Raw genomic sequence first — 18,806 nt, 5'->3', positions numbered from 1 at the left:
CCCTGTGCATATCTATAAAAATTTTTAAAATGCAAATGTAGGACCTCAAATGTCGTCTTATTGACTACATTTGGGGAAATAAGACAACTGTGCAAATATCATGTTTGGCTTATACATCACAGAAAGAATATGTAAATGCATCTTAAAATATGTAAATGCATCCCTAACTATTTGCTGTATGTTGAGTTTCTGATCTCAGATGTATGATCTCTGGGTTGGATGAATCATGAGAAAACGAGTTTCATGACCCAAGACACACAAGTCATTTTTGGTCCAAATAATGCAAACCAGGTTTTAACCAGATTACTTGAAAGGTTCAACAATTAATTTTAAAATATTGCCAGGAAAATCACGAGTGTGATATGCTGAAGTGTAACCTCAATATGGTATTTTGTAAGGAACATTATGTCACACATCATAAAAGTAAAGAAATGAAAAACCAGGTCAATTTTAATCACTCCTGCTTGATGCCTTAGTGATCTGGACAACTGGAAACTTATACTCAATGATTTAAAGTGTGAGGACTTGTCTATTTTTCTCATTTATTTATTCTATCGTTTGTTCTCGGTTTCACTGTAGTGGCAAAAGCAAATATTTAAAAGTGCAAAAGCAAATATTTAAAAATCGAAGCCCTGCCCTTTTATGTATACACTGTGATCATATATTTGCAAAACTGCTAGATAAGAAACAACTTTAGAAGGAGATGTTAAAATGCTTGTGGTTACCTGAAATGGCTTATGTTCTACAAATTCAAATTGTGTAAAAAATTTAAAGCAGCCAGTTATTCAATTCACAGCTGCTCCGATGCATTTTCAAAGCAGTGTCGAACAGATAAATTTATATAAATCAAAATAAAAAAACAGAGAGGGAGTGCAGACACATAGGCCAGTGGAAATGGCAGGCACAGAGGCCACACCTCCTTCACTGGAACTGACAGATAAAGGCCAGACCTCCTTCAGTAAGACTGACAGGTATAGAGACCAACCTCCTTCACTAGAACTGACAGACTGACCTAATTGCTGATTAATGCTACAAATTAATAAGAAATAAACCTACAGTTCTTTGTGATGATGCCTTATAATGATTTTACGCTCCCACACTATCACACAATGTAGTTGTATCATAACAGTTTTTCTCATGCATCTATATTTTAGCTGTGACCAGCTGCCCTCATATGCAAGAACGATTGCTAGAACGTGGTTAGATTCACAAAACAAAGAAGGATAATCCTGATCCTTACTCAGACTCTGCAGTGCGCAAAATAAAGCGTTGACAGACAATATTGTAATAACTATGAGACCATATAATGACACCATGTTGGATATGACATTTAATGGTTACCAATAGTGTTGTGCTGTGGAAGACAAAGCATATTAATCCACGTTAAGATACTGCATGTGTAAAGAATATATAGAGGCTATATACTAAAAATGTCTTCTGCACATTATACATATAAAACAATTCCAATGAGAATAATCAGTATTTCTAGAGTTAGTTTAAACTAAAAGTTCTACACACAGGGTAAGTAATTACATCATGAGGAAAATCTCAACACGACCACAACCAAAGTATATCAATTGATATTTCAGAAAAAGACTCACCATCTTGCTCGGCAGCGCAGCAGGCAGGCTGGTCTTCAGAATCCACAACGGCTCCAACATTCCAGTACATGTTACAGAACTAACGCGGGAGTCTCAGTCTGACTACGCCATCACAAGACCCCCCACACAGCCCTATCAATTACTCCTTCACTGCAAAAAAAGAAAAAAACACATTAGAGAGATGATTTACGAGGCAGAATGTGAAAGAAGCTAAACTGAATGCCTTTTTTATATGCATGTTTTTGTCTGACCAAAGATTATACTTGCTTGACTCCTTATTTGCATAAAATAAGGAGTCAACAAAGCAGTAGTAAGGACGATCAATGCAAATCAAATCAGTCAGACATGCAAACGTATCATTTGAACTAATAAGCATAATGCTGTGGGCCCAAGATCTATTTTAACATGAAATTATATTTAGATTATGTATATGGAGTAAATTCTTATCCAATTTGTAATCAATTCTACACATTATATAATATATACAGTGCTGTGAAAAGGTATTACTTCTGTTTTTGTGCATGCCACACTAAATAGTTTTAGATCTTCAAACGAAATACAACATAAAACAAAGGCCACCTGAGAAAACACACAATACAGTTTTTTTTGTTTTTTTTAATTATTGAAGCAAAAAAATATCCAAAACCTATCACCAATGTGAAAAATGAATTGCCGCCTTGAACTTAAAATATTTTTGTGCCACATTAGCAGCAATAATTGCAACCAAACACTTCCGATAACATGAGATCAGTCTTTCACTTACTTCTAGGACTAAGATTTACTCCTAGGCTTTGGATCATTGTCAATTCTGCATAATCCAGTTGCGCTTGAGTTTCAATTTACGGACTGAAGATCGGACATTCTCCTTTAGGATGAGAGCAGAATTCATGTTTCCCTCAATTATTGCAAGCTGCCCAGGCCCTGAAGCAGCAAAGCATCTCGTCAGTATCACACTGCCACCACCATGCTTCACCAGTGAGGTATGATGTTCTTATTGTGTAATTCTGTTTTTGGTTTACACCAGATGTAACAGGACCACTGTCTAGCAAATAGTTCCACTTTCAACTCATCAATCCACAGAACATTCTCCCAAAAGGTTTGAGGATAATCAAGCTGTGTTTTGGCTAAATTCAGACAAGCCTTAATGTTGTTCTGGTTGAGCAGTGGTTTTCACCTCGCCACTCTTCCATAGATGACATTCTTGCCCAGTGTCTTTCTGATAGTGGAGTCATGAACAGTGACCTTATTTGATGCAAGCGAGGCCTGTAGGTCCTTTGATGTTGTCCTTGGCTCTTTTGTAACTTGCTGGATGTGCGGTTGCTGTGCTCTTGGAGGAATTTTGGAAGGTTGGTCACTTCTGGGAAAGTTCACTACTGTGCAGAGTTTTTCCTTTTGGAGATAATGGCTCTCACTGTGGTTCTTTGGAGTCCCAGAGCCTTTGAAACTGCTTTGTAACCCTTCCCAGATGGATGTTTTTCAATTACCTTCTTAATCATCAATTCTGGAATTTATTTAAAATTTTGGCATAATGTGTTACTGGGTAAGACCTTTTAACCAACTTCATGCTGTTGAAAAAGTTCTACTTAAGTGTTGATTTGATTGAACAGGGTTTGCAGTAATCAGGCCTGGTTGCGTCTGGTCCAGCTGAACCCCATTATGAATGCAGTTTCATAGATTTGGGGAATTAGTAACTATGGGGGCAAATACATTTTCACACCAGCCCAGTTGGTATTAGATAACTTTTTGCTTCAATAAATAACTTCATTAATCATTTAAAAACTGTATTTTGTGTTTACTCAGGTAGATTTTGTTTTAATTTCTGAAACAATTTAGTAAGTGTTATAAACAAAAACAGAAGAAATCAGGACAAATACCTTTTCACAGCACTGCATAATATTTGTCATATCGCCCAACCCTACTGTTAGCTATTACTTATTACTTACTTAACTTACTTATTAACATGTCTTGGTTGATTGACTACATTTAGGCTAAGGAGGAAATTGTTTTCATTTTATTCTTGGCTGAACCACCACTATAAGATCACAACAGTCAGTCTGCACAGGGGTGGACAAATCGATAACCCAAGTGCCCAAGACAAGCAGATTTTGTGTCCAGGATATTAGTTTTTTGTTTGTAGTTCACCTAGAAGAATAAAATAAAATAAAAGCCTACTACTTATCAAACTTTACCAAATTAAAAATTTTGATCTGGTAAGCATGTTTAAACATAGTATGTATTGTGGTGCTTGAAAATTTGTGAACCCTTTAGAATTTTCTATATTTCTGCATAAATATGATATAAAACATCATCAAAATTTCACACAAGTCCTAAAGGTATATAAACAGAACCCAATTAAACAAATAATATTTTGTCTCATACTTGGTCATTTATTTATTGAGGAAAATGATCCAATATTACATATCTGGTGTGACCCCCTTGTGACCCCCCTTATATAACTTTTAGAAGACACCAACATCTTCATTTCTGTTCATACTGACAGCTGTCCTCCAGTCTGCCTCCCAATAAGTGAGTTACAGTGCAGCCTACAGACATGACTCATTTATGCTCTGCCTGGAACAATGAAGTCATCAGTCCCTTTAATAAACAGACCAGAGACCTATTTTGCTTCCTACAATAGGCCTTCTACAATACATTTCAATGAGGCAACAAACATCGCTACAGTCACCACACCCTCCCTGTGCCAGGCTGTCATCAAGGGTAGGAGGTCTTTCTTTGCTCATGCCAAACCCGAGTCCACAGGCTTGTAAGTCCTTGGACAATCCCACCTTATTAACCCTGATAGAAAAATTCAAATATTTACTAATGAAATATGAGAGGCTGTGGATTAACTAACAGTAACCGTGTTTTTTTAACTAACAGTGGTTTTTAAACAGATTATGTGTGAATTAAAAAGACAAAAGAACAAAAAATAAGCACCCACGGACTTTCTTAAGCATGTGATGAGGTGCAAAGTATTGAGAATGTGTGTGAATTGCGATGTATGTAAATGTGAGAATTAACTGTGTGTAACGTGCTGTGAACTAATTAGAAGTGTTAATATATGTATAATGTAAATGTAAGTAATGGAGTGTAATGCAGTAATTTGCAATTGTAAATAATGTGTCTGTAATGAGTTTTGAAATTTCTCAATAAAGACTGATTTAAAAATGATTAACTAACAGCTCTATTTTAAGGAAGAGTCTAAGTTTTGCTCTTTAACACTTTGAATCAAATTGAAATTTGTCTATCCACATACTTTTATTGCATGAAAACAGAAAATATTTGACCAGTAATCGATAAGAGAACAAATGAACAAATTCTCATATTTTAATAGAATTTATGGTAGGTGTATTTAGAAAACCACAGATGCTTTATATTGGTGCTTTACTTCCATCCATAGATGCACCATTAATCCAAAGGAAGACCACCAGACTCATACAGAACCCTATTAGAAAACCATTAAGCAGTTCTAAAATCAGTCACAGGTCATCTTTCCATCAGCAGTGTCAAACTCTGGACTTGATAAGATTGAATGATGATGAGCTGAATCATGTGTTCAGCAGAAATGGTTTTCATTCTATTAAAAGTATAGTCAGCAATTTCATTGTTGTTTCCTCCTAAACCAATATTCACCCACCCACCCATACACCCACCCACCCACCTACCCACCCACCTACACACACTCACACACTCACACATTCACACCCACCCACTCACACACATTCACACCCACACACACTCACCCCCGCACCTTTTACAGATACTAGGGCACAGCAAAAACCAGTTCTCCGTTGTTCATATCTGTATTACTGGGTTAGAGAGGTGCTTGAAACTTTGTGAGCCCTTTAGAATTTTCTATATTTCTGCATAAATATGACCTAAAACATCATCAGATTTTCACACAAGTCCTAAAAGTAGGTAAAGAGAACCCAATTAAACAAATGAGACAAAAAATATTATACTTGGTTACGTTATACTATTACATATCTGTGAGTGGCAAAAGTATGTGAAGCTTTGCTTTCAGTATCTCGTATGACCAAATAGCAATAACTGCAAGTAAACGTTTCCGGTAACTGTTGATCAGTCCTGCACGTCAGCTTGGATGAATTTTAGCCCGTTCCTCAGTATAGAACAGTTTCAACTCTGGGATGTTGGTAGGTTTCCTCACATGAACTGCTTGTTTCAGGTCCTTCCACAACATTTCTACTGGATTAAGGTCAGGACTTTGACTTAGCCAGTCCAAAACATTAACTTTATTCTTCTTTAACCATTCTTTGTTAGAATGACTTGTGTGCTTAGAGTTGTTGTCTTGCTGCATGACCAACCTTCTCTTGAGATTCAGTTTATGGACAGATGTCCTGACATTTTCCTTTAGTATTTGTTGGTATAATTCAGAATTCAGTGTTCCATCAATGATGAACACCACTATGTTTCACAGATGGGATAAGGTACTCATGCTGGAATGCAGTGTTTTCCTTTCTTCAAACATAATGCTTCTCATTTAAATCAAAAAGGAATATTTTGGTCTCATCCATACACAAAACAATTTTTCACAAGCCTTCTGGCTTGTCCTCATGAGATTTAGCAAACTGCAGATGGGCAGCAATGTTGCAACCTTGCCGTGCTCATGAACATTAACATTACTCAATGTGAGAGAGGCCTTAGTAGCTGAGAAATTTCCCTGGGTTCCATGTTCACATTTTGCTCTTGGTGTGATGTTTGTTGGTTGACCACTCCTGGAGACGGTAACAATGGTCTTGAATTTCCTCCATATGTACACAATCTCTCTGACTGTGGATTGGTGGAGTCCAAACTCTTTAGAGATAGTTCTGTAAACTTTTCCAGCCTGATGAGCATCAACAACTCTTTTTCTGAGACCCTCAGAAATCTCCTTTGTTCGTGCCATCATACACTTCCACAAACATGTGTTATGAAGATCAGACTTTGATAGATCCCCGTTCATGAAATAAAACAGGGCGCCCACTTACACCTGATTGTCATCCCATTGATTGAAATCACTTGACTCTAATTTCACCTTCAAATTAACTGCTAATCCTAGAGGTTCACATACTTTTGCCACTCACAGATATGTTATATTGGACCATTTTCCTCAATAAATAAATGACCAAGTATAATATGTTTTGTCTCATTTGTTTAATTGGGTTCTCTTTAGCTACTTTTAGGAAAATCTTATGATGTTTTAAGTCATATTTATGCAGAAATATAGAAAATTCTAAAGGGTTCACAAGCTTTCAGCACCACTGTAGTTATTGGACAGTTAGACTGGATAGTTGATAATCTGATGACATGAGCCTGGTTTTGTCAAAAGCTGAAATATGATTTAGCAAAAACAAATAACAATGCACGTGCTGTGTTTTTTCATGGTATACACTGCAATTTCAAATCCTCAAATTAACTGAGATTGCATTTTGATTCATTTTTGCTTCCATATAAAGAAAAAAGTGCCCAAATGATGTAAGCATGAAGATGTATTTTCATTGCCACCCACAGCATTACTGTACAAAGACTATCTCATACACTATATGGCCAAAAATATGTGATTACATGACCAACAGACTCATATGTAAGCCTTCCCAAAACTGTTGCCACAAAGCTGGAAGCACAAAATCGTCTAGAATGCCTTTGTATGCTGTAATCCAAACCTGTTCAAGCATGAGAATGCCCCTGTGTACATAGCATGGTCCAGAAAGACATGTTTTGCTAAGGCTGGAGTGCAAACACTTAAGTGGCCTGAACGAAGCTCTAGCCTTAACACAACTGAACAACTTTGGGATGAACTGGATTGCTGACTCTACACCAGGTCTACTCACTCAACATTATGATGTCCTGAATAAGTATCCTGTAGCTACCTAAAACTAAACAGTTAATGTCATTACAATGTGCAAGGAATAAATTTAGTGGTCTTGCCAGTATTCTGTACCATGGGGGGGGGGGGGGGGGGAAGAGAGGGAATAGTGAAGAAATGCACACAGTGTGTCTCATGATATACAGGGTGTCCCAAAAGTCTCCATACAAAGGGGAAATTAACACTGGTTGCACCAGAGCATTTATATATATTATATTCCATTTAACTTCACCTATTTGGACTATTTTGTGTATGCCCATTACATGAAATCCAAATAAAAATCCATCCATTTAAATTACAGGTTGTAATGCAACAAAATAGGGAAAATGCCAAGGAGGTGAATACTTTTGCAAGGCATTGTAGTAATTTGTGTCATGTCTGATCCAATTTCAGACAGCTATAATGATATAGCTGTCTGACCTGTCTTACCTGTGATTACCCTGCTGAAAAAAAACAATAGATACCATTTTAACAATAGAAACTTTTATGGTTTCCACTACAAATACCATTACAAACCATTACCATTATTGGTCCTTAGTGGTATCCACTAGATATAACATGCCACCAATAGAAGACAACAAATTACCAGTAAAGACCCACCGGTACCATGAAAGTTTTACCATTAAAACCAATACAATTCCCATTATAACCATTACAAATTCTACGAGGGTTTCTATTGTTTTGGTTTGTTTGTTTTTTATCAGCACGGTATTTTCAGTGTGGTCAGACTTAAACCAGGTTTGGTTAGTTAGGTCATGTTTGTGTTTACAAACACCATTTTGATGTGGTGGAATGAAATATTATGGGATATCAGGGTTAGTGGGTTATCCCATTTTCAAATATCAAGCTCACTAAGGAATTCATCAAAACTGAGCTACTAAAAATACTGTGAGAAAGTTAATGATGTTAGAAATCCATCTCTTAAGTGAAAGTTAAAAGAATAACTTCGCCTCGCGCATAAAGCATAATCTTCCACAGCTGTCATACTCGGTTAAGGAGCGCACGCGCTCAAGCAGAGAAAACAAACAAATAACAACAAATAAACAAATGGATACATAAGGCAAACTGCAATCTGGACATAAATAGTAAAATGCTGTTATTATCTGACAAAACAGTGTAGAAAATCCCACTAAATAAGTCGCAGTAGCTCTGAATTCGCGTGGTTTCAACTGAAAATTCCAGAAGTTTGGAGACAAAGCAGGACACTTACCGACATTTCACATCGACATGCCTTTAAACCCCGGTTTAAGCAAGCTCGACACAGATTTAGACACTGTGGACAGCTCGGATATGTCCAAATGTCTGTGTTATGAAATGCAATTCAGCTCCTACACGCGGATTCACTTCTGCTTCACTTCCTGGTACTGCTGCAAAGCCCCGGCTTTCCCTTCAACTAAGGCAGGGTTGTTCTCTCAGATAATGAGACAGAGCCGGAGAAAAGAAACAGGATGAACACGTATACTGCATTATTTTATCATGACCATGGTATATAAACTTGTGGTAAAAACTAATTCTAATGGAAATCCTAATGGTTTCCACTACAAATGCCATTACAAACCATCAGCTAACCATTAAAGCCATTACCATTACCATTATTGGTCCTTAAAGGTATCCACTAGACAAAACATGCCACCAATAGGAGGCAACATATTACCAGTAAAGACCCACAGGGACCATTACAGTTTCATGTTTTCCTGGTGTGCTATCCTCTAAGAGCGAGAATTAGTTTCAGTAAGAAAAAATCTCAAGATTCCAACTGTAAAAATAAAATAAAGTAATGACATGCAAAATAAGTGTCATGTTTTTGTTTTTGCAGGAATCTACTGTTCCAGTGTTTCAGAGCAAGAGTTCTTAAATGTTTTGCAGCCATTTAACTGTAAATATAAATTCCATAAATAGACCTATTTGTTTGGGGGTTATTTATGTCTGGATTAAACCCATTGAAAATGTGTTTACTCATTTAACCAACCAGTCAGATAGTCTTGTAATTATAAGACCTCAATAATAAATATAATACAAGGTGGGGGACACCATGGATGGGGTGCCAACCCATCGCAGGGCACAATCACACACTACAGACAAATTGGAAACCATGCATGTCTTTGGATTGTGGGAGCAAACCAGAGTACCTGGAGGAAACCCTCGAAGTGGGAATCAAACCCCCAACCCTGGAGGCGAAAGTGCTAACCACTAAGCCATCATGCCCCCCTTATCATCTATTATTCACTGTAATTGCTACAACTGGCTCTTGTAATTCCAAACTGGGACTACCTTTATTAGAAAGCTGGTTATCAAAAAAGTGACATTTAAAATATACTCCATTGGAAAATGTAGTTTACACAAATAATGTTAAACTTCTAAGCCTATAGTTAGGGTTTTGATTAAAAAATAAATGTAGGCCATACTTAGACATGTGAACATAATGAATTGTATCCAGTCATCCTATTGTAAAAGAAGTGTCTGATGCTATCAACTTGCAATCTGCATGAATAAACAATCACAAACTGCCATACAATGTTTGGATATTGGACATGTAGTTGCTGGCCGACTTCATTTGTGGTAAGTAGGAAATTTGTTCAAGCTCATTTCCTCATCGTTCCTGCAAAACTTGTCCAACAAGTTTCTTCAAGAGTCTCTTTCATTGCTGATGCTATTCATGAAAAAGCACACCAGTTTGAACGGAGACTGAACTACTAACTTATTATACTCAGCAGCAGATATACCTGAGTCGTGCAGCAACTTATTCACGCAAAACATATAACAAACTCTCAGTAATAATGGTGATAACAAACAATGGAAACAATAAGAAGTGATTCTATTTGCATAGTCTTTCCTAAAAGTCACTCTGACTATATTTCTTAGTGTTATTTGCAGGAAGAATAACCAGACGAATAACCAGATTTTGCTTCAAAAACAAATATTTTATTCAAAAGCTTAAGCATTTTTAATAGCTTTTAAATAGGTAAAAGCCATTTTAAGAGACAAAGTAAATGTGATGCATATATATTTAAAGTTTCAAAAACACCTCCCATATAATCTCCATATACATTCAGAAACAAGCAAAAAATAAATCTGTCCTTTCTCTTATTTACTTAATTCTAAATGCTGGTCCATTTAATAAGCCTTGAGAATGATTCTCCTATGGTTAGATTACTGTAACATTATTAGATATCTTCACTTAATAATTGAAAAATGAATAGTGGATTGAGAACTTATGACAGTGAGTCTAAATAAACAAATAAATAAATGCTAACCTGGTAGCTATAACTTTCCTTACCTTTTAGCTTTATTAGTCTCACAGCTCCTAGGCAAAACCAGGAAGCAAACTTCATACACCATGCATGTCTAGGCTAAATGGCTACATTTGGAATAAGTGGAAAATTGTGTAAATTGTATTTGTAGCCAGACTATCGCATAAACCGAGGCAGGAGGAGGAATTCACTAACCATGTGAAAGCAAAAACAAACATTTGTAATCTTCAAATCTTTTGGTGATTTACAAAAAAGACAAAGATATCCAGATTAAATAATAATAAAAAAAACATTATACACACATTTTTTTTCCCTGTACATAACATCTATATAGAATAAAAAAGACTAGAAGATAAAGAGCTTGCAGATATATAAGAAGTCATTTCAGTAGGGAAAACATAACGTCCATTGTGTAGACCATTTGTTTCCTAGGTACCACGTTTTTGAAGCGCTGTATAAATGGACGGTGGATGAGAGGTCACCAGGGTCAGCTCCAACAGCGGCGTCTCAAATCTTCAGCTGCTCACTGAGTTTTATGGTGACGGCTTTGACCTCGGTGTACTCCGCCAACACGTACTCGCCACTGCACACAGAGTACCACGATTAGCTTCTATGCAGAGTATTACAGTGAAGACCGAATGAGAAAATGATCGTACTTACAGCTCTCGCCCATTCCCTGACATCTTGTAACCACCAAAAGGTGACTGGGCATGGAGGGCATTGTAGCAGTTCACCCTAATAACACAAGGAAAGGACGACAGCTTAGAATCTTAATACAACTATAATACTGCAATTCTATTGTGCCATATCTTATATTAATATTAATGTATTTTCCAGACTATGAAAATATTTTATGCCCCTTTACACTACAGCACTGCTGAATTCTTGACTCTAATAGGTCAGAAGGGTGTTGATTAATTTTCTATAACAACAGCTCTGATTTCAAATCATAGGCTAATATTAATGCACTTGCGGCAATATGTTAACCTTTCTATAGTAACAAATGATTAAGTTATAAGGTGGACGCTCCACATAATCTAAATCTAATAATAAATGGATTAAAAATCATGTTGCTATTTAACAAAATAAAAATGTATAATCATTGATATGGTGATGTTTTCTGTAAGGATATGAATACATATGTAACATTTATGGATGAAGTCTCTGGTTTTCTGTGACAAAGTCTTCAGAACAGTGGAGTTTGCACTTTGCATTTTAAAATAATTGGTGGCTTGACAAGCTGCTTATTTTTATATTATTATCATTGTAAGAAAAAAAGAGAGGATGGTGAAGGAACAACTGTTTATAGTCATAACAGGACGTTCTTGTGGACATTCAGTAGTTACTATAATTACATTGAAGTGATTAAATTTAAAAGCATGACATGTTATTCATTAATATATATATATATATATATATATATATATATATATATATATATATATATATATATATAATTTTTTTTTTTTAAAGTATTGTTGGCAAATTGCTCTGGTATCACACCACCCTGCTGTTGATTATTTTTCTATAACAGCATGCCATGTCATGTTTTATTCATTATACAGCAAAATGACATACACTATATAACAATTGTTTTGTATGCTTAATATATTATTATAAGGTGCAGTTTTATATATGTTACTCTCAAAGCTAATGAAGCAAATATTAGAAACCAAACATGACTCCAACCAGTCAGCCACATGTGAGGTAATTATAACAATTAAATTTTTGACTTAACGGTTTCTTTCAAACCAACCTGTCTTTAGGATAAGGATACATGCTTTAATCCTTATAACAGTTTCACTCACTAAAGGCTACAGTTATTGAGTTGCACTTTTTTAGTTTATTTATTTATTTATTTTTTATACAAACAGGCATGTGGAATTTATAACCCAAATTTAAACAGTATTTTAATGTTATTTCATTCTTTAATAAAAAGTGGTTGAATAATACAATAATGCTACTTATACTATTGAATGTATATGGGTACTTTCTGTGCACTGGAGTGACTTAGTATGGAAACTATGACTAATAAATCTCAGTGACATAAGTTCACAAATACATAAATCCAAAATGGAAGTTAGATCAGCATTGCAGTGTTGAAACTATATCTATTTTTGGAGGATGATGATGATGATGATGATGATGATGATCTCAGCGGTATGTTAATAATAGGGTACACATCAGCATGTATCATTACAAAATTGTACCATCTAGTGGATAGTCTAGAGAACTAGTGAGACTAAGAACTTCACTGTTGGAATCAAAAGGTTATTATGGTACCGTTTTCTAGTTCTAAACCATTACAGTTGTTTTAACTGGAAACATAACAATAATTTTATAAGTTCAAGATAGCCTAAATAACACTCGAGTCATTAAGATGAACAACTCATTTATTCAACTTGTGTAGCTTCGCAGGATTTGGCATAACAGAAGTTCACTGAATAAAATGAAGATTCGATTCTGACATATGTTATTACATTGAAATGGATGTGTAATTATTATTATTACTATAACTTTTTTGCACATTGCAAATTTGGAAGATGGCAGGCCAGAGGGTAATTATCAGCCATTGAAGCAGTTGAGAGTTAAAGGTTAGGGGTCCCAGAGTGGATTTCAACGTGACTAGTTTCCAGTCAAACAGATATTCCAGAAAGTTCCACCAGGGGACAGTGTCTGACTTAAAGAGTTTCATAATGAAGCGTGACTTTATATTCTACTCAGAGATGTGGATTTACACCAAATTGGGATAAATTTGGAACAAGGCTGCAGGGGTGGGGGGTGTGGGGGTGTGGGGTGGAAACAAACCTGAAGGTGGTGTGTTTTTGAATAAAAAATATTATATGAATATATTTTTATGTAAAAATTATGTACAAATATTTGGCTATGGCAAAGAAAGGGAACGTGCAAGTGCAGACAGTGTATCTATGATGTACAGAGCCATTTCTGTTTAAGGGGAATTACACTAGCACCCTAGATTAGATTTTAGATTAGTTAGATTAGATTTAGATTTTGACTGTACATGGCTTCTTTTTTTCAACAGGTGACTACAACAATTGTTTTTTAGACCAATGAATGAACAAACTTAAATGATGTACAAGATAGAGATGTAGTTGAGTTAACAATATGCTGAGACCTGGCAACCATGATTTTATTAGTTGCTGGTTAGCCTCAACATTAGTTCTATATCATCTTGTGATATTTCACTTATTAAAGCTTTAAGCTTTTTAATAAAACAATATTGTTCTGTGTATTAGTTAATAAAATAATGATCCTGTATGTATATAGCACAGGAGTGTTTGGATAATGATGTTCATATTTGCGTAAATGAGCGATGTAGTCCTCTTTTCTTAAATGAATAAGCTATTGTACGTAATACTTGTGTGAGGCATCCTTGGCTTGGCTAAACAAGGATGTGCTTTTTTACATTTTTCTAGATCATGGCTGATGAAGTTATTGCTGTTGCAGCCAATATACATGGAAACTCATGAGTAGCTATGACTAGATATGATAGTGTGTAACCTACTTAAACATGTTAAACACACACACACACACACACACATACATATATATATATATATATATATATATATATATATATATATATATATATATATATATATATATATATATATATGTGTGTGTGTGTGTGTGTGTGTGTGTGTGTGTGTGTGTGTGTAATACAGTGCTACTTGTATCCCCTCTCATCTAATTTTTATAGAGGGTCTGACTGGAACTAAGGGTCTCAGATCCCCAAAATCCACCATGTTGTCCCTCCATATGTGTCCACAATGTCATTGTGAATATAAGTGATTTGCTGTCTCACCACACAGTGCCAGCCTCCAGAGCCGAGGACACACTCAGTGCTCGATCTATGCTCCGGGTGAACACGGCTGCTGCCAGGCCATAATGGGTGCTGTTTGCCCTGTCAATCACTTCTTCCTGACTCTTAAACTTCAAAATGCACTGAACTGGCCCAAAGATCTACAACACAACAACATCCGTTTTTATTTAACAGCAGTATTTTAATTTACTATAGCATAGGCAATTATAAAGTTGGATTATTGACAACAACAAAGGTCCTTTCAATCTTTTAAAGGAGCAGTGACAAATTAAACTAACACAATGCTCTCATTACAGCAACCACAAGTAGTCAGTTAGCCAACATACATTTGCTGTCCAAAGTTATTCGATAAGGGAAGCGACCAGTTTAGCATTGTGTAAACTGTATATCTAAATCATCACACATTTACCTGAAGCCTCATCATTTGTATCTCAGATAGACTATATGTGTAGATTCTGACATCAGATTCACTTTCCAGTGTAAAAATTATGTGCTTTCTTAAATTACCTTATTTTTTATTTTTTTTTGAATTTTTTTAGCACATAGTTCATTATTAAATTGCACAAGCATCAGACTCAGGTAGGTAAGTTATTCAAATTATAATATAGTCCCAATTTGACTTGTATAAGCTTTACTTTACAAAGCTCTAAAAACCAACTAGTCAATAATAAATGTTAAATAAAAATAACAGTATTTACTGCAATATTTAACATGACAAATGATAAACCTATATACCTACATTAACCATTGATAGACCAAAAGTAATGTTTATAAAGCAATAAAATAAATTAATAAATGTAGTAATTAGAAGTGTAGTAGTAGTATTGATGTCTGTTTAAATGTTAATCAAATACACCTGTATTGACTGTTTATTCAATGCATGACGAAAATAAATCAATAGAAATTATCAGTAATGTAATTACAGCGTGTCCGTAACTGTTGCTAAAGTACTGATCTGAAATCAAGTCTACAAGTGTAAAAACTGGAAGCTGCTTTTCAGCCTCAGGCCTGAACATATTCATATTAGTTACTTGTTAAATGTTATTTATGGTGTATTAATGCTGAAGTTCACTGTTGGTTCATGTTGACTTTGTGTTCAATTATGTCAGATAAGGGAACGTTAATGTAAAACATTACCATTTATTGTTTTATTATTTATTTGAAATAATAATATAAGAAAATAAAAAATTCTACTTTGAGGTGAGGGTGTGATGACTTAAATGTGCTCATAGTTCTAAAGGACCAAAATTCAGGCACCAAACGTGTCCTGACTGTTCAACTATATTGACATCAAGTGGAAAATTGGCTTAAATACTGTATTTATTATTATTTACTTTTGATTTGGAAAAAAAATCAGATTCATAGCTTTACACACAGACAATCATATAGGTGAATAGCTAGTGTAAATTAGCTCTTCTTGGAATTTAATACCCAGAATTATGTGCATTAGCGGCAGTTAAATACATTTTGTTACAGCTTTCACATGTTTGTTTACTCTGACCCGTAGAGGGCAGCCAAATCTAACGCTACATTGAGTTCTCAACAATGATATCATAAAAATGTGATTAAAACATTCCCTAAAGCAAGTGTGTTAAATATCAGACTATATATAAACAAGTGGCAATCGGAAGATTAAACACAGCAGTTTTACCTCCTCCTTGGCCAGGCGCATGTGGTCTTTGACATCTGAGAAGATGGTGGGATGGATGAACAGAGCTTTGTCCTTAATTGCATTTCCTCCACACTCCAGCTTTGCTCCCTCACTCTTCCCGCTCTCTACCAGCTCCATGATATTATCAAATTGCTGCTGACTAATCTATACACACAATATTAAAATAAGCACACTAACAAACACAATTTAAGTTGTAGCACTGGAATGATTGTGTATTATATATTTGAAGGATACTGAGAGGACGAGGTGATGGGATGTTGTACCTGAGGGCCGTGTGTCGTTCGGGGGTCCATGGGGTCACCGGCTACGATTCTCTTAGCACTTTCAACACTGAGCCTCACAAACTCGTCATACACACACTCCTCAACAAACACACGTGAGGCAGCGGTGCAGCATTGGCCCTGGTTGTAGAAGGCACCCTTCTGAGCTTCCTGCACTGCTAACTGCACTGTATACACACACACACACACACACACACACACACAGTCACTAATTCAACTATATTTTTGATATTGTCTACATTATATGAATAAAGGTTAAATATAACGCTATAGAATTCTTCAGTTTGTAAATAAAATGAAAAAAAATGTCAGCATGTCAAAAACTAATAAATCAATTACTTTCAAATAATTAAATAATATAAACAAGTAAACAAATTCGATTATTTGTCAATGCTAAACTCCACACTTCTGAACATCTGGCATGATTTATAACTAAATTTGATAAATTGTACAATACAAATGTTACGGTTGCTACCATATGTCCTCACTTCAGGACATGAAGATCCCCAGTAGCTTTACAGGTGGTCTACTACTACCTACAGTAGTGAGTATAGTTAGATAAAGGAACAAGATGATGATGCTGCCTTTTATTATGTTATTGGTTCTGCATGGTTTAACAGTAGATACAGTACAATAGTGAAAATCATGATCATAGTTCTCAAAGCCTGCCACTGCCCCTGTTGCATACATAAAAAAAACTCTTGTATCGCAGGTGTCACATTGATGTGGCAAAGGATTCTGTACTACCCCCCATTTATTAACCTGCCAATTGTGACCGACCACCTAGTTTTTCCCTATCATACGACAGTTACCAATGAAGGAGGGTGAAGATTGACACGTGCTTCCACCGATACATGTGAAGCTAGCCAACAGCATCTTTTTGAACTGCTGTTCATGCTGCATCCCAAGACAGGGCAGTCCATCACAAAATGGAGATAAGCACTATCTATCCTTTTCTGCATACATGAGCTTACAGACACCCATCATTGTCTAGTGTTGATGTGATTCACAGGGGAACGAGTATGCCATCCCTCCCACCCAGAGAGCACAGCCCATTTTGCTCTTTAGACATGGATGGCTGTTGCCTTGTTGTGATTTATGACCTTGTAACCTCCTGACATTAGGGTGAATGCTTTTCTGTTGCCCCACTCAGGAGCCTCCAGTTTTCTGTAGTCTCAACCAAGAGAGAGCAACTTCTGTTCAGACAACTTCTGTTTAGGTATATAAGCTTTGATTTCAAACTATATGAGGACTATGAACAGGGAGTTTTATGTTTCAGACTGTCTCAAGATGAAGTTCACAGTTTTTTGTCATAAGTATATAGTGAAGCTGTGGACACCCAGGAAAACCTGCTGTCTCATCTCGGTGGTTATGTCACATCACATGACAGAAGACTTCATTGATGCACAAGAAATTGGCCTGCGATGGAAGGCAAGGAAGCAAGAGAATATCTTCTTACCACAAAATAAGGGAACAGAACCACCACAGAATATGCATTAGTCCAGTGGTCACCAACATTCTTCTTGAGATCTACCTTCCTGCAAGTTTCATCTCCAACCAAAATCTAACACACCTGTTTTAGTTGATCAAGAGCTTCTTAAGGCAATGATTAGATGGTCATGTGGGCACGATTATGGTTGGAGCAAAGGTGTTATGGAAGGTAAATATACAGGAACAGGGCTGGTGACCACTGTATTAGTCTGTGGGTTGAAAGAGCCATCTCTCATCACAGGTTTCTGCAAAGATCTCCAGGCCAGTGTTAACCTATTGTGATAGTCGCATAATCTTAGCTATTTGTTTGGACAAACTGTTAAAGGACAGGGGATACGGTGTTTCAGTGCCCAACCTGCCTCACCATGATGAGAACCAGGAACTCATGCACCCCCCTAGAAAGTACAAGAAGCAAAGAAAGAGGACTGAGAGGACTGTGTTTCGACCATAAAGAGGAAACACATCTTGCTTCTGGTCACACTCTTGCCCAAGTTACCCACTTTTTTGTGAGACTCCCATGGCCACAGCAACATAACCCCATGTCTAGATTATTTTAGCATTCATCACTATCAAAAGCCCAACTCTCAATCAAGCATCCAAAATTCACTCCTGCTATTCTGTAGACTTCAGCAAAGCCAAGGCATGTACACTTCCTCTGCACCATTCATATTACTGTGCCAGAGACCTGCTGTCTTCAACAAGTATCTACTCTACTCTACTCATTCATTGCAAATTTATCCTATATCTGCTGCTGAGTATAAAGCAATGGAAACAAAGATGCATATGACTATCTACCTTAC

The 18,806-nt window shown here is 36.1% G+C and overlaps 2 protein-coding genes across 2 annotated transcripts in view; both read right to left on the bottom strand.

Moving 5' to 3' along the window:
- lrrk1 (leucine-rich repeat kinase 1) overlaps positions 1–9,123 on the bottom strand; it is a 122,074-nt gene extending 112,951 nt beyond the window's left edge. The window contains exons 1-2 of the mRNA XM_053635604.1: positions 8,678–9,123; positions 1,602–1,751 (exon numbers count right to left, since the gene is read on the bottom strand). Coding sequence (XP_053491579.1) covers positions 1,602–1,671 — 70 coding nt within the window. The 5' untranslated portion in view covers positions 1,672–1,751; positions 8,678–9,123. The remainder of the gene's footprint in view (positions 1–1,601; positions 1,752–8,677) is intronic.
- A 1,128-nt stretch (positions 9,124–10,251) lies between these two features.
- The window catches only part of aldh1a3 (aldehyde dehydrogenase 1 family, member A3), a 28,387-nt gene continuing 19,832 nt past the window's right edge, over positions 10,252–18,806 (bottom strand). The window contains exons 9-13 of the mRNA XM_053635611.1: positions 16,498–16,682; positions 16,214–16,378; positions 14,545–14,702; positions 11,379–11,453; positions 10,252–11,301 (exon numbers count right to left, since the gene is read on the bottom strand). Coding sequence (XP_053491586.1) covers positions 11,226–11,301; positions 11,379–11,453; positions 14,545–14,702; positions 16,214–16,378; positions 16,498–16,682 — 659 coding nt within the window. The 3' untranslated portion in view covers positions 10,252–11,225. The remainder of the gene's footprint in view (positions 11,302–11,378; positions 11,454–14,544; positions 14,703–16,213; positions 16,379–16,497; positions 16,683–18,806) is intronic.

The sequence above is a fragment of the Ictalurus furcatus genome, chromosome 10, assembly GCF_023375685.1.
Source record: "Ictalurus furcatus strain D&B chromosome 10, Billie_1.0, whole genome shotgun sequence".
Lineage (NCBI taxonomy): Eukaryota > Metazoa > Chordata > Actinopteri > Siluriformes > Ictaluridae > Ictalurus > Ictalurus furcatus.
The sequence above is the reverse complement of the archived record's forward strand: the minus strand, read 5'-3'. Positions and strand labels throughout refer to the sequence as shown.